Here is a 12,933-nt window from a genome sequence, read left to right on the forward strand (position 1 = left end):
CACAGTCCGTCCACACAGTCCGTCCACACAAAATAAGCTGCAAAACAACTGATGTAACAAAAAACATCTCTATAGCACCACCTGTACAGCAGTCTAGCCCCGCCCACTGCTATACAGTCTGTGCTGAAGTTACCGGTGTAGAAGGTGCAAGGACAACAATTATACATTAAGCTGTTCGTTGCAGCCTTTGAAAGGATCTGTACAACTGAAAGGACCAGCTGAAGTCTATTTCTGCCCATATCATTCCAGCCTGGTTTGCTTCTTTGATGGGAAATAGCCAATCAGAACAGAGGTCATTTCAATATCAATGCTTTGGCATAAAAACCTTGTATCTCCATTTTCGTTGCTTTTTATCTGTTTGCTTTGTGTTAACATGTCATGAAGAACTGACCGACAGAAATAGTCCTAAATTACTTGGGGAAGAAAAAAAAAAAAACTGTGTCACAATCATTTTTATTACAAGAGCCCTGGGAGAAACAGGAGGGCCTTTGAGAGGCAGCAAGACCAATTAGGCTCTCGTGGAGCTGGATCTTCCACTGATGGATGGCTGGGGCATCGCCTGGGACCTAAACCTCCTGACGACATGATAAAAGCTTAGACCCTCCGGAGCTCCCTCGATTTCATTTTTGGTGTTTTATATCTTAAAAATGTCTTGACTCTACACAGCCCAACTTATATGGTCTGCAGATTCGGGACAGGTTCGGCTCAGATAAACAGATCTAATAGAACACATGAAAAGCCTTCACAACCCCTTAAAAGGGAATTCAGAATGAGGCTCAGTCATTTGGTGCATGTAAACACTCCCCAAACACTTTACTCTGATAGGATGAACACAGAGGCCTAGATTCGACCGCCCACATTGGTTTCCAGAAAAGATGATGGGGGGGGGGGGGGGGGGCCGAGGGGCGTATCGGCGATACTGTTTTATCTCTCGCAGCGGTGTTTTGAACTACTTTCCAATACTGTACTGAAATCATTCCACCTTTAATAGACTTAGGGGAAATAATTATAAGAAAGATGTTGAATATAGAACCTTTAAGGCAAGAACACCATCAGGGATCTGGTTAACACCTCCATATAAACCCCGAGTGGTTTGTGTCTATATCTGATCCACCCTGCAGCAGTAGAGACTCTGCAGAGACTCTCACCGGGTCACACAGCAGCCTGCAGCGCAGACGCATGCAGGTGAGGAACCTCCAGCAGCCCCCAGCAGGCCACAGTGGGGGATTCTGGGACAGGCTGCCCTGTGCTGGATGTCTTGATGCCTGGAGGGAAGACGCGGCCTGTGCCTAGCGCTCCCCCGGCATATGGGCAGGCGTTGGAGAGTGTGTTAGGCTGTATGTGTGTTCAGTGTGGGACAGACGGCGCGCTCTCTCTCTCTCTCTCTCTCTCTCTCTGTCTCTCTCTCTCTCTCTCTCTCTCTCTCTCTCTCTCTCTCTCTCTGCATATCCTAATTAAAGCCTATCCAAGCACCACACAGACACAACAGCCTCTCTAACCGCCAGCTAACTCCCTGTCGAAGCCCTACGGAGGCAACCAGCGAGGACGTGACTGGCATTAGACGCTCAGAGCATCTGAATTAGACGGGGGAGACAGGGCTTGTTATTATGAGTAAACAAAACTCACCGTTGCCAGTTTTGATATGAACACAGCCTGTTTACCAAGGACCCCTAGTGGTAACGCTGCCGTCGTCTACACTCATGTCGCTACTTAAAAACATGATTTGCATTAAGTGAACAGAAACGAAATCACTGAAAGCTGCATATAAACCTCCCTATTAGCATTCGACACTGGAATTTGCTCATGACATGAAAGACCATGTCTGCTTGAAGGGGAATTCCACTGAGTTTTCAAAATTTCTGCATAATTCAGTGGCTGAGATGTAAACAAAGTTATTCGGAGTGATCTGACATGAAACGGTTCATTGTGGAGAAACTTACTGACAGGTTTCTGTGCAGTGGTGGTGAAAGGAACCAGTGGTCGCTATGACTACAACACAAATACAGACGTTTCATTTACCATCCAAAATCAAGAGTGAACCTACACGAGTCTTCTGAGTTGAAATATGTGATGCTGATAATGGTAAATGGATAATAAATCTGGGGTTAGTGTAAAGCAGCATCTCAGACATCAGGCAGTGAACTAATAGCCATCAGGTATTAACTTTTATTACGGAAGCTTTTAGAGGCCTTTAACTTTTCAGGTGTCTGGATCTCATCATCAACACTGTGAACAATTTTGACTTGCTAAGTTTCTGATGAACAGAGCGTTTCACACTGAACCAGTCTGATTGACTTTGTTTGCATATTAATTATTATGTATAAACTTTTAAAAATCACTGGAGTTCCCCTTCAAAGGAACACTATGGCCAAAATAAAATAAGAAAGCATGTAATCATCAATGTATTCATTGTAAGCCTACAATTGTGGCACAAAAAACAACAACAATACTACTACTGCTAATAATAATAATAATAATAATAACAACTGTATACAGAGAGGGCGGCACAGTCGCCTCACAGCAAGGAGGGCTGGGTTCGATTCCCCGGCCGGGCGACTGCGGTTCTCTCTGTGTGGAGTTTGCATGTTCTCCCCGTGTCTGCTTGGGTTTCCTCCGGGTTCTCCGGTTTCCTCCCACAGTCCAAAGACATGCAGTCAGGCCAACTGGACGTGTTAAATCGCCCCTAGGTGTGAGTGACAGTGTCTGTCTGTCTGTCTGTCTGCCCTGTGATGGACTAGCAATCGTCCAGGGTGTATCCTGCTTTCCATCCAGTGACCGCTGGGATGGGCTCCAGCACCCCCCACAACCCAGAAGGAGAAGTGTGTGTGTATATATTGAGAGTAATAATAACTGTATATAGAGAATAAAATACATTCTGAAAATTAAAATAAAATCATAAAATCAAGGCAGTGACCGATGAACTCATAAAAAACTTTACATCACAAAAATGCTTATATTCTCATGAGTTTTCCAGCGTAACGACTAGGAAAGCTCACTTCTCACTTTCGAGTGGATTTTTAGAGGTGGGCTGTTTTTTACCAGCTGAGTAACAGCTACTCTGGTCTTCAGATCATCATCACAACGTCCTGAATGGATAATTCAGTGCATTAATAACGGAAAAGACTTGGCAGATGAAGATCTAAAGTTAACCATGTAGCTATCTGGCTTTCTAGAGACCTCAGTTTGACTTTAATTTCTTTGGCCGAAAGTGTAAAAAATAAAGACAGACTTAATGTTTGGTTGATTTGGTTTGACGACTGAGGTCAGAGGTAATGCTGGTCTAGTTGTATTGATCAGTTTATAGATCAGTGGCCTAGTAGTCAGTAGTCACTGGACACCACACGGTAAAGCATGCTGGCTATTGTAGTGCGAGAACGTCGATGGACGAAAACATAGAAAACGATAAAAACCGTAAATTCCGTCAAGCCTGAATTTCCCGACGTAACAAACTTAAAATCAACAATAAGTTATAACTGATGAGTGGAATCCACAGGTTTGGCTGATTGATCATAAAATCAGCAAAATGAGCTCCTCAGCAATTCTCGGCTCTGCTGTAAGACCTAAAGCCTCCACATACGCAGGTGACGATACATTCAGCTCCCTCAGAAACACTAACGCTAAATGACATTTCCAGCGGTTACACAGCCTCATCTGTATGCCAGGCCAGGTGACATAGGCTTGTCAAATGTGAGGCTAATTCTGACTGCAGGCTGTGCGGCTAATGAGCTGTTCACATATCAGTCAGATTTGAAAGGTGGATCTGGACCTGCTGACCCATGGAGGAGAGCGGCGTTTCCACTGCTGTTAGCCAGCTTTAGCCCCAGCAGTCTAGGGCATAACTCCAGCAGGAGGCCCTGAATCCATGCTGGTGATGAAGTGATAAAGCAGCACTCGCTTCTCAACCTGAGACAGGCTGACCTACAGGGTTACGACTAAGGACATTACAACACCTGGTATAGAACGCAATCTACTTGAATTGCTTTAACGGTACAACTTCATGAAAAATCGAATTTAGGAAATTTTCCCATCACCTCAAATTTAGTTGATCAGCCGAGACAGCTATGGACGGACACTTACACCCCACTGTCACGCAAACGCCTCATATAAACTGTCCTGCCAGAAGTATATACTGCCTCCTTATTGAGCTCAGGTGTTTCAGCCACACCCATTTCTAACAGGTGTATTCAATCAAGCCAAATGAAGACAACGCCTAAAGCAAAATCAATGTATCTCTTTATATGAACACTGGAACAGAATGGGCCATAATGAAGAGCTGGGTGACTTTAATCATGCTACTGTCATAGGATGCCACTTTCGCCACAAGCGAGGTGGTGCTAGATCCAGCTAGATCAGTCAATTGTAAGTGTTATTATTGTGAAATAGAAGCGTCTAGGAGCAACAGCAGCTCAGCCATGAAGCAGAAGACCTCCAAACTCACAGAGCAGGGCTACCAAGTGCTGAAGCATGTAAAAATCACCTATTGTCTGGTGTGTCACTCACTACAGAGCTCCAAAGTGCCTCTGGAAGCGACATCAGCACTACAACTGTGCATTGGGAGCTTCATGAAATGGGTTTCCCTGGTCCAGAAGGTACACACAGCCACAAGATCACAATGTGCAACGACAGGCCTCAGCTGGACCTGGCAGTCTGATCGGGGGAATCCAAGTTTGGCAGATTCCAGGAGAACGCTACCTACTGCAATGCACAGTCCCAACATTAAAGTTTGGCAGAGGAGGGATAATGGTCAGGGGCTGTTTTTCAGAGTTTCTAGTGGACAGTAATATTAATTCTACAGCCTACAAAGACAGTTATATGCTTCCACCTTTGTGGCTAGAATTTGGGGAAGGCCTTTGCCTATTCCACTATGACCAGGCCCCTGTGCACAAAGTGAGGTCAATAACGACATGGTTTGATACTTTATATAACTACATATTAATTCAAATGGTTTTAGAATGAGATGAACAAATACACAAATGTAGGAGTGATGGTCAAGCGTCCACATACTTTTGGCCACATAGTGGACTTTCCTCAAACTGTGATGAGTTCTTAAATGACCTAATAACAAAATTGCTTGTGCTGTTTCTGATGCCGTATGACAAACTGCTATCTATAGAAATGGACAACAGATGGAATTCAGGCTTCTAGATGGCTGTTCCTCCTTTTTTAGCTATGCAACATTATATTGTCCATTTCATTTCAGTTCATGATCCCAGTAGACTCCCCGTCTGCGTGCATGTGAGAGAGAATGATGGCCAGGCAGACTTTTACATCGTCTGACATAAGCAAAATTCATAATCCACCATAAATCATTATGGCAGAGCTCTTAGATCTTTTCCTATCTTCACTGGAGTGCGCTGCTTACCCTCTGTCATGGTCTGGAAGTACATTTTGCCGCTGTAGCGCCCAAATCCTGCCACGGTCCGCGCCCGAACCTGGAAGACGTAGATGGCGCCGGGTTTTAGGCCACGGATGACGGCTGTGTTGGTCTGACTCCTCACTATGGAGGAGTTGTACTCCGTCTGGTCCTGCATTATGTAGAAGAAAGAGGAGGAACTTTCAGAAAAATGACAGTGTGTGATCTACTTTAACACATTTAGTGCTGCTTTACTGGACATGGACTAGGTCTAATCTTGGACTAAACTGCAGTGTGTGTGGAGAATTAAGCTGGTAGGATGCTTAAAACAAAAGAACATTTCAAAGCAAAACTTTTTGTCTTTTTTCCCTTTTGAGACGTCCCTTTAACTGCGAACGGTGCTGATCAACATGTTGTTCATTTGACACCTCCCCCTGTTTGTGATTGGTTCCCTGCACTGAGCAGGACTCTAACAGCATTTAGTTCTTTTGTCGTTTAAACTGTACTAGCAGCTTTACCACTGGAAATTCAGCGCAGTCTAGGCTTAGGCTGAAAGGGGAAGTCCACTGAATTTTCAAAATTTCTACAAAATCCAAATGCTGAGATGTAAACAAAGTCACTCAGAGTGGTTTGATGTGAAAAGGTTCATTGTTGAGAACCTCCCTGACTTAGATCTCTTTACAGTGGTGGTGATAGGAACCAGGGGTTACAACAACACGAATACTCCCATTTATTTACTGTCCAAAACCACCAGTGAACCTACACGTCTTGTATATGTAATGATGGTAAAACAGAGTTTTAATAACCTCTTTGGGGAGGTTCTGCCTTACGGTACCCAGCATACTCCTTCCCTCCAACATGAACGCATTTAAACATAACTTAGTTAAAACTCTTAAAATAAAGTCATCAGGCAGTGAATTCATAACCACTTCATGTAATAACCTTCTGTGAGGGAGCTGTTAGAGGTGGACGTCTGGTTCCTATCACCACCACTGTGAACGGTTCTGACTCGGTAAGTTTCTCTATGATGATACATTTCTGAAATATTGGAAAGTTTTGGGTCCCCCTGGTCAAACGGCATGTTTGCTTAATTTTCTAAATGATGCTACACTCTACAGGGAATACACTTACTGCATGTGTATATATATCAAGATATCACTTATATCTCACTGATATCTCCACTGGTCATAAATCTGCCATAGTGCATGTGCAGCAAACGCCAAGACGGCTATAAAAGCTACAGAAGAAGCCCTGCAAGGTCGTCAGCTCTTCATAGCTGCTGTTGTCTATAGGTGTTCTGTGGGAACCTCGGCCACACTGACTTTATTTTTTTATTAAGTATGAAAGCAAAAACAGTAAGTAACGATAACTGTACAATATAACCCAGATATAATAACCCAGATATGTAAACTAACATCACATCTGATGTTCATGTGCCACTCATGTGTTTATTCTTCCATTTATTGCGCAATAGTAGGCATAGCAGTTGTGTTTCAACGATTGTTACAGCTCTAATTAACGCAGTGGGCACTGACCGATGGCATTTGGTCGGAGTCTTTCATCTGAGCACACTATGAGGCATCGGTAGGGTTGGGACACTATCATGGTTACATATGGCTCTCTAACAGAGCTAGACAGGCTAGCTAACTGATGAAGACCCTTCAGGAGGAGCCTGCGGTGGGCGCCCGGCACTGACACTTCCAGGCCAGTCATCATTCATTAGTTCAGAGGCTGAAGCTGTAGCAACGCTCGGAGTGTTAGTCTGCGTTCGGGATGTGAGACACCAATGTTTTGAATATTATAAAAGCACCGTGGCTGCAGATGAAAGGATTAAAATGATTCTTAAATGCTAGAATTTCACATTTCATGTAATTAATAGGAAGCTGTAAACAATAATGAGTGTAATAACTCGTACAAAAGGTCTGGACAGCCCTGGTCACATTACAGTTTTGATGATTTTCCAAGTGAAAATAAGATAATACATCCTATACAGAGGATTTTTTAACACATTGAACAAAATGTGGACTGTGCAAAGATTCTAGCACTGTACAGTGGTGGACAGTAACTGAGTAACTGAGTAACTGAGTAAATGTAATTAGTCTCTATACTTTAGTATTTTTGGTGTATCTGTACTGAAGTTTCTCCGTTCTGGGCGACTTTCTCCTTTCACTCCACTACATTTCAGAGTCTAATATCCGACTTTTTCCTCCTACATTTTGAGAAATCTGTGGTTCCTTTTGGTTTCTGTGTGTATAAAAACGTCACATGTCAAAACGAAAGAAGCGCAAAGCCAGAGCACCAATCAGGGCCCAGCGGTCACTTTGTTTAGAGCTGGTTTTGACCTGTTGGTCATACCGACCCAGTGCAGCACGCGGTTCAACGTCAGCGCAGCAGCGTAAAACTTTGGGAGAGTCTGTTCAACATAAATGATGAACTAACCTAACTTTGTGTAAATAGAGCTCAATATAGAAATATGTCCACATATGCAGTCGAGACTGACGCGGCTTTTTTCTGAATTTCTACAAACACCATTTCATTTTATAGTAAATGAGTTTGGGCTGGTTTATGTTTATGAACAGACGCCTACAGATCAACATAGTAAAGGAGCTCATCTGTGATCCTGAGTTTAAAGCCAGTTTTTATTCAACTTAAACTTGGAACTAAGTTGTAAATAAATCTGAAACTGAAACTTTGCTTGTGTGTAAAAAGTGATTTCAGAGCCACTCGGTTCTCCCTGATGGAAACTGTTTACCTTCAGTGTTTTGTGCTTCTGATCATTTTAATAGACGTCAGCGTCACTAATTAATGACCTTCTATTAAAAGACTGGTTTACCAAGAGAGACGCTGGAGGACTTTCACCTGAAATGAGTTCATGAAGCCAGTCTGGTTATAAAAATGATAACAGGACATCAGAGCCAGAATTCCTCTTTTAGTACTTTTACTTTATACTTAAGTACATTTGAAGGGAAATACTTTAGTACTTTTACTCCAGTGGAGGTCTAAAGGGAGGAACTTCTACTTCTACTGGAGGAATATTTTATTTTACCTTGGGCGTCTCTACTTTAACTCAGGTACAGGGTTTGTGTACTTCATCCATCACAGGCTACAGCACGTGAAATAAAAAAATTCAAGTTAAATAAAAGTGATTAATATGACGAGTCATTCCCAACTTTTAGACTGCGGTATCTCTGCATATGAGAGATGGAAGCTCACTTTAAATCCGTGAATGTGTGTGTGTGTGTGTGTGTGTGTGTGTGTGTGTGTGTGTGTGTGTGAGAGATGATGCTGGCTGCTCCTGTCAGTTCCCTCTCTCTCCACGCTCTGATATGAGCTCTGCACTGTCTGCCAGGCTGTTTTGACAGCAGTGTCTGAGAAAGGAATTATACTGAAGAAAGAGAGCAGAGCTCAGGAGACTGAGTGTGAGTGTGTGAGTGTGTGTGTGTGTGTGTGTGTGTGTGTGTGTGTGTGTGTGTGTGTGAGTACAAAAGAGTAAAAGAGCAAAAAGAGAGAGATGAGACAGAAAGCAAGACAACAAGGAGAAGAGCCTGTCAAACTATCTGAGTGTGTGTGTGTGTGTGTGTGTGTGTGTGTGTGTGTGTGTTTATTTAGTTTACTCAAAATAGTTTATGGAAATTGCTGCCTCAATTAATTCGATGAAACTTAATTTATCTGTAGAATTTCACTCACTGTCCACTTTATCAGCTCCACTGACTGTATAGCTGCACTCTGTAGTTCTACAGTTACAGACTGTAGTCCATCTGTTTCTCTGATACTCTGTTACCCTGTTCTTCAGTGGTCAGGACCCCCATGGACCCTCACAGAGCAGGTACTATTTGAGAGGTGGAACATTCTCAGCATGACACTGACGTGGTGGTGGTGTGTTAGTATGCGTTGCGCTGGTGCACTGGTGGAGTGGATCAGTCTTTATAAACCTGTTGCTGCTGGACTGAGGACAGCCTACTAATCAAAAATATCCAGCCAGCAGCGTCCTGTGGGCAGCGTCCTGTGGGCAGCGTCCTGTGGGCAGCGTCCTGTGGGCAGCGTTCTGTGACCACTGATGAAGGACCAGAGGATGACCAGCACAAACTGTGCAGCAGCAGATGAGCTGTCGCCTCTGACTTTACATCTACAAGGTGGACCGACAAGGTAGGAGTGTCCAATAGAGTGGACAGTGAGTGGACACAGTGTTTAAAAACTCCAGCAGCACTGCTGTGCCTGATCCACTTGCACCAGCACAACACAGGCAGGTGTATTAATGAAATGTAAAAATGATTTTCCTTTTTGGCACATAAAACCACATAAATAGCATAAAAGGAGAAAAAACAATGACCACAAAAAGTATGAAAGAGGCCCTTTTAGTGTGTCCCTGTAGAGGATGCTCTCCTTTTAACTCCAAATCCAAATCACCAAAACATGTAATTTGACCAGGACCGTCCAAACTTTTCTCAGGCATCTTGCGACATATTCCTAACCAGTCATGCAATCACGTTCTGTGTGGGGGCTTCCAGTGGCATTGTTAGAACCTGTTAGATCCCCCCGGTTCCAATCACCACCACTGTGAACAATTCTGACTCTGCAAGTTTCTCTACAATGAAGCACTACATGACAACTGATGTTGTTTACATCTTAACCACTTCATTACAACCACATTTTGAAAAAGAAAAACCTGGTGGAATTCCCCTTTAAGGTGAAGAGTTCAACAAAAAAACGTTTATTGGGAAAGAATCTAGTTTATCATATTTCAAATGCCTTTCCATTTACTATACATTTCTTAGATGTGTGTTTATTTTATAAGGTTTTACAGCATCTCAGAGCATAAATCGCTCCAGTAAACCCACCGCTGGGTTTTACAGCGCGCACGGGAGCGCGTACGTGTGTTTGCGTTGGCTCGCGCTCTTTTGCGCGAGTGATAAGGAAAGACAGGCTGTGTACGCGATTGCAAATGTGTGTTTTCTAGAAATATACACAGAGGAATTTGTTTCGAAAATGCTGTTTTTATTGCAGTCAACGCTCCATTGTTTTTGACCACAAATCCCTGCACCTAACCTCAATGGGCTTAACCAGTGGGTCCGCTGTGATTTCCTGTCCCGGTGACTGACCGTGATTATAATGGGTTTCGATGGATCAGTAGTTAAGCCAGCACCCTCAAATATACAGTTCTATGAACCTGCAATCATGCATAGACAGAATGCTCATGCAAAACAACGTGGCTCAGCTCCACTGCTGTAACCCCTGTGTATGACCATAGACCACCATTATGTAGGACAGATGCAAATATAATAATGCATAATGCATGCTTATGATAATGTTCACCAACAGCATACGTTAGGCCAAAAGGGAATGTGGTTGCCTCTAGGAATGCAACAGGACTGATTGTGAATAGACCTCTAAGGTCGTGCGTCATTTAGTGTCGACAAGGACTCTGAGTCTAAGGCACGTCCTCGGAAATCGCCTCATTGCCCTCCGTGCTACGCAAAAATATTCCATAGTCTATACATTTTGTCCTAGGAACACGTTTACCTGGAATGCCGTTGTTTAAGTTGAAGCTGAAATATGAATATTGTTACATATCTGCTTGAAGCCAGCCAACCGTGCACAACCACACCGTGTAAATATGTTCTTTACATGCTTTTTTATTTAGAATTGTTTACGTTGCTCATTTTTGTACAGTGTAAGTGGAGGATAAGGGAAGACGTTTATATTTGTATCTTATATTTTTCTATCTTCAGCATTACATATGTATTGTCTTTAGAGTAACAAGTAATAAACTTAACCTTGTTAATCGGTAACCCTTTCTTTTACAGTCCCTAAGTTCTAGGTACTACCCAGATAATAGTAAGGTATAAATTCCAAAGTACTAGGTAATTATTCTAAGTAATAAGATGGTTAGTACCAGGATAGTCTAAAAGAATTACTATGGAATGGTTCAGAGGTTCTAGGTACTACCCAACTATGGGTACGGTATAAATTCCAAAGTACTAGGTACTTATTTTAAGTAATAAGATGGTTAGTACCAGGATAGTCTAAAAGAATTACTATGGAATGGTTCAGAGGTTCTAGGTACTACCCAACTATGGGTACGGTATAAATTCCAAAGTACTAGGTAATTATTTTAAGTAATAAGATGGTTAGTACCAGGATAGTCTAAAAGAATTACTATGGAATGGTTCAGAGGTTCTAGGTACTACCCAACTATGGGTACGGTATAAATTCCAAAGTACTAGGTACTTATTTTAAGTAATAAGATGGTTAGTACCAGGATAGTCTAAAAGAATTACTATGGAATGGTTCAGAGGTTCTAGGTACTACCCAACTATGGGTACGGTATAAATTCCAAAGTACTAGGTAATTATTTTAAGTAATAAGATGGTTAGTACCAGGATAGTCTAAAAGAATTACTATGGAATGGTTCAGAGGTTCTAGGTACTACCCAACTATGGGTACGGTATAAATTCCAAAGTACTAGGTACTTATTTTAAGTAATAAGATGGTTAGTACCAGGATAGTCTAAAAGAATTACTATGGAATGGTTCAGAGGTTCTAGGTACTACCCAACTATGGGTACGGTATAAATTCCAAAGTACTAGGTAATTATTTTAAGTAATAAGATGGTTAGTACCAGGATAGTCTAAAAGAATTACTATGGAATGGTTCAGAGGTTCTAGGTACTACCCAACTATGGGTACGGTATAAATTCCAAAGTACTAGGTAATTATTTTAAGTAATAAGATGGTTAGTACCAGGATAGTCTAAAAGAATTACTATGGAATGGTTCAGAGGTTCTAGGTACTACCCAACTATGGGTACGGTATAAATTCCAAAGTACTAGGTAATTATTTTAAGTAATAAGATGGTTAGTACCAGGATAGTCTAAAAGAATTACTATGGAATGGTTCAGAGGTTCTAGGTACTACCCAACTATGGGTACGGTATAAATTCCAAAGTACTAGGTAATTATTTTCAGTAATAAGATTGTTAGTACCAGGATAGTCTAAAAGAATTACTATGGAATGGTTCAGAGGTTCTAGGTACTACCCAACTATGGGTAAGGTATAAATTCCAAAGTACTGGGTAATTATTTTAAGTAATAAGATGGTTAGTACCAGGATAGTCTAAAAGAATTACAATGGAATGGTTCAGAGGTTCTAGGTATTACCCAACTATGGGTACGGTATAAATTCCAAAGTGCTGGGTAATTATTCTAAGTAATAAGATGGTTAGTACCAGGATAGTCTAAAAGAATTACTATGGAATGGTTCAGAGGTTCTAGGTATTACACAGCTAATGGTACGGTATAAATTCCAAAGTACTAGGTAATTATTTTATGTAATAAAATGGTTAGTACCAGGATAGTCTAAAAGAATTACTATGGAATGGTTCAGAGGTTCTAGGTACTACCCAGATAATAGAAAGGTATAAATTCCAAAGTACTAGGTACTTATTTTAAGTAGTAAGATGGTTAGTACCAGGATAGTCTAAAAGAATTACTATGGAATGGTTCAGAGGTTCTAGGTATTACACAGCTAATGATACGGTATAAATTCCAAAGTACTGGGTAATTATTTTAAGTAATAAGATGG

General features: G+C 41.8%; 1 protein-coding gene across 2 annotated transcripts in view; it reads right to left on the bottom strand.

Moving 5' to 3' along the window:
• The window catches only part of ephb2b (eph receptor B2b), a 294,590-nt gene that overhangs the window by 43,121 nt on the left and 238,536 nt on the right, over positions 1 to 12,933 (bottom strand). For both annotated transcript variants that reach the window (XM_037532535.1, XM_017717932.2), the window contains exon 7: positions 5,363 to 5,525. In XM_037532535.1, coding sequence (XP_037388432.1) covers positions 5,363 to 5,525 — 163 coding nt within the window. The remainder of the gene's footprint in view (positions 1 to 5,362; positions 5,526 to 12,933) is intronic.

This window comes from Pygocentrus nattereri, chromosome 21 (genome assembly GCF_015220715.1).
Source record: "Pygocentrus nattereri isolate fPygNat1 chromosome 21, fPygNat1.pri, whole genome shotgun sequence".
Classification (NCBI taxonomy): Eukaryota; Metazoa; Chordata; class Actinopteri; order Characiformes; family Serrasalmidae; genus Pygocentrus; species Pygocentrus nattereri.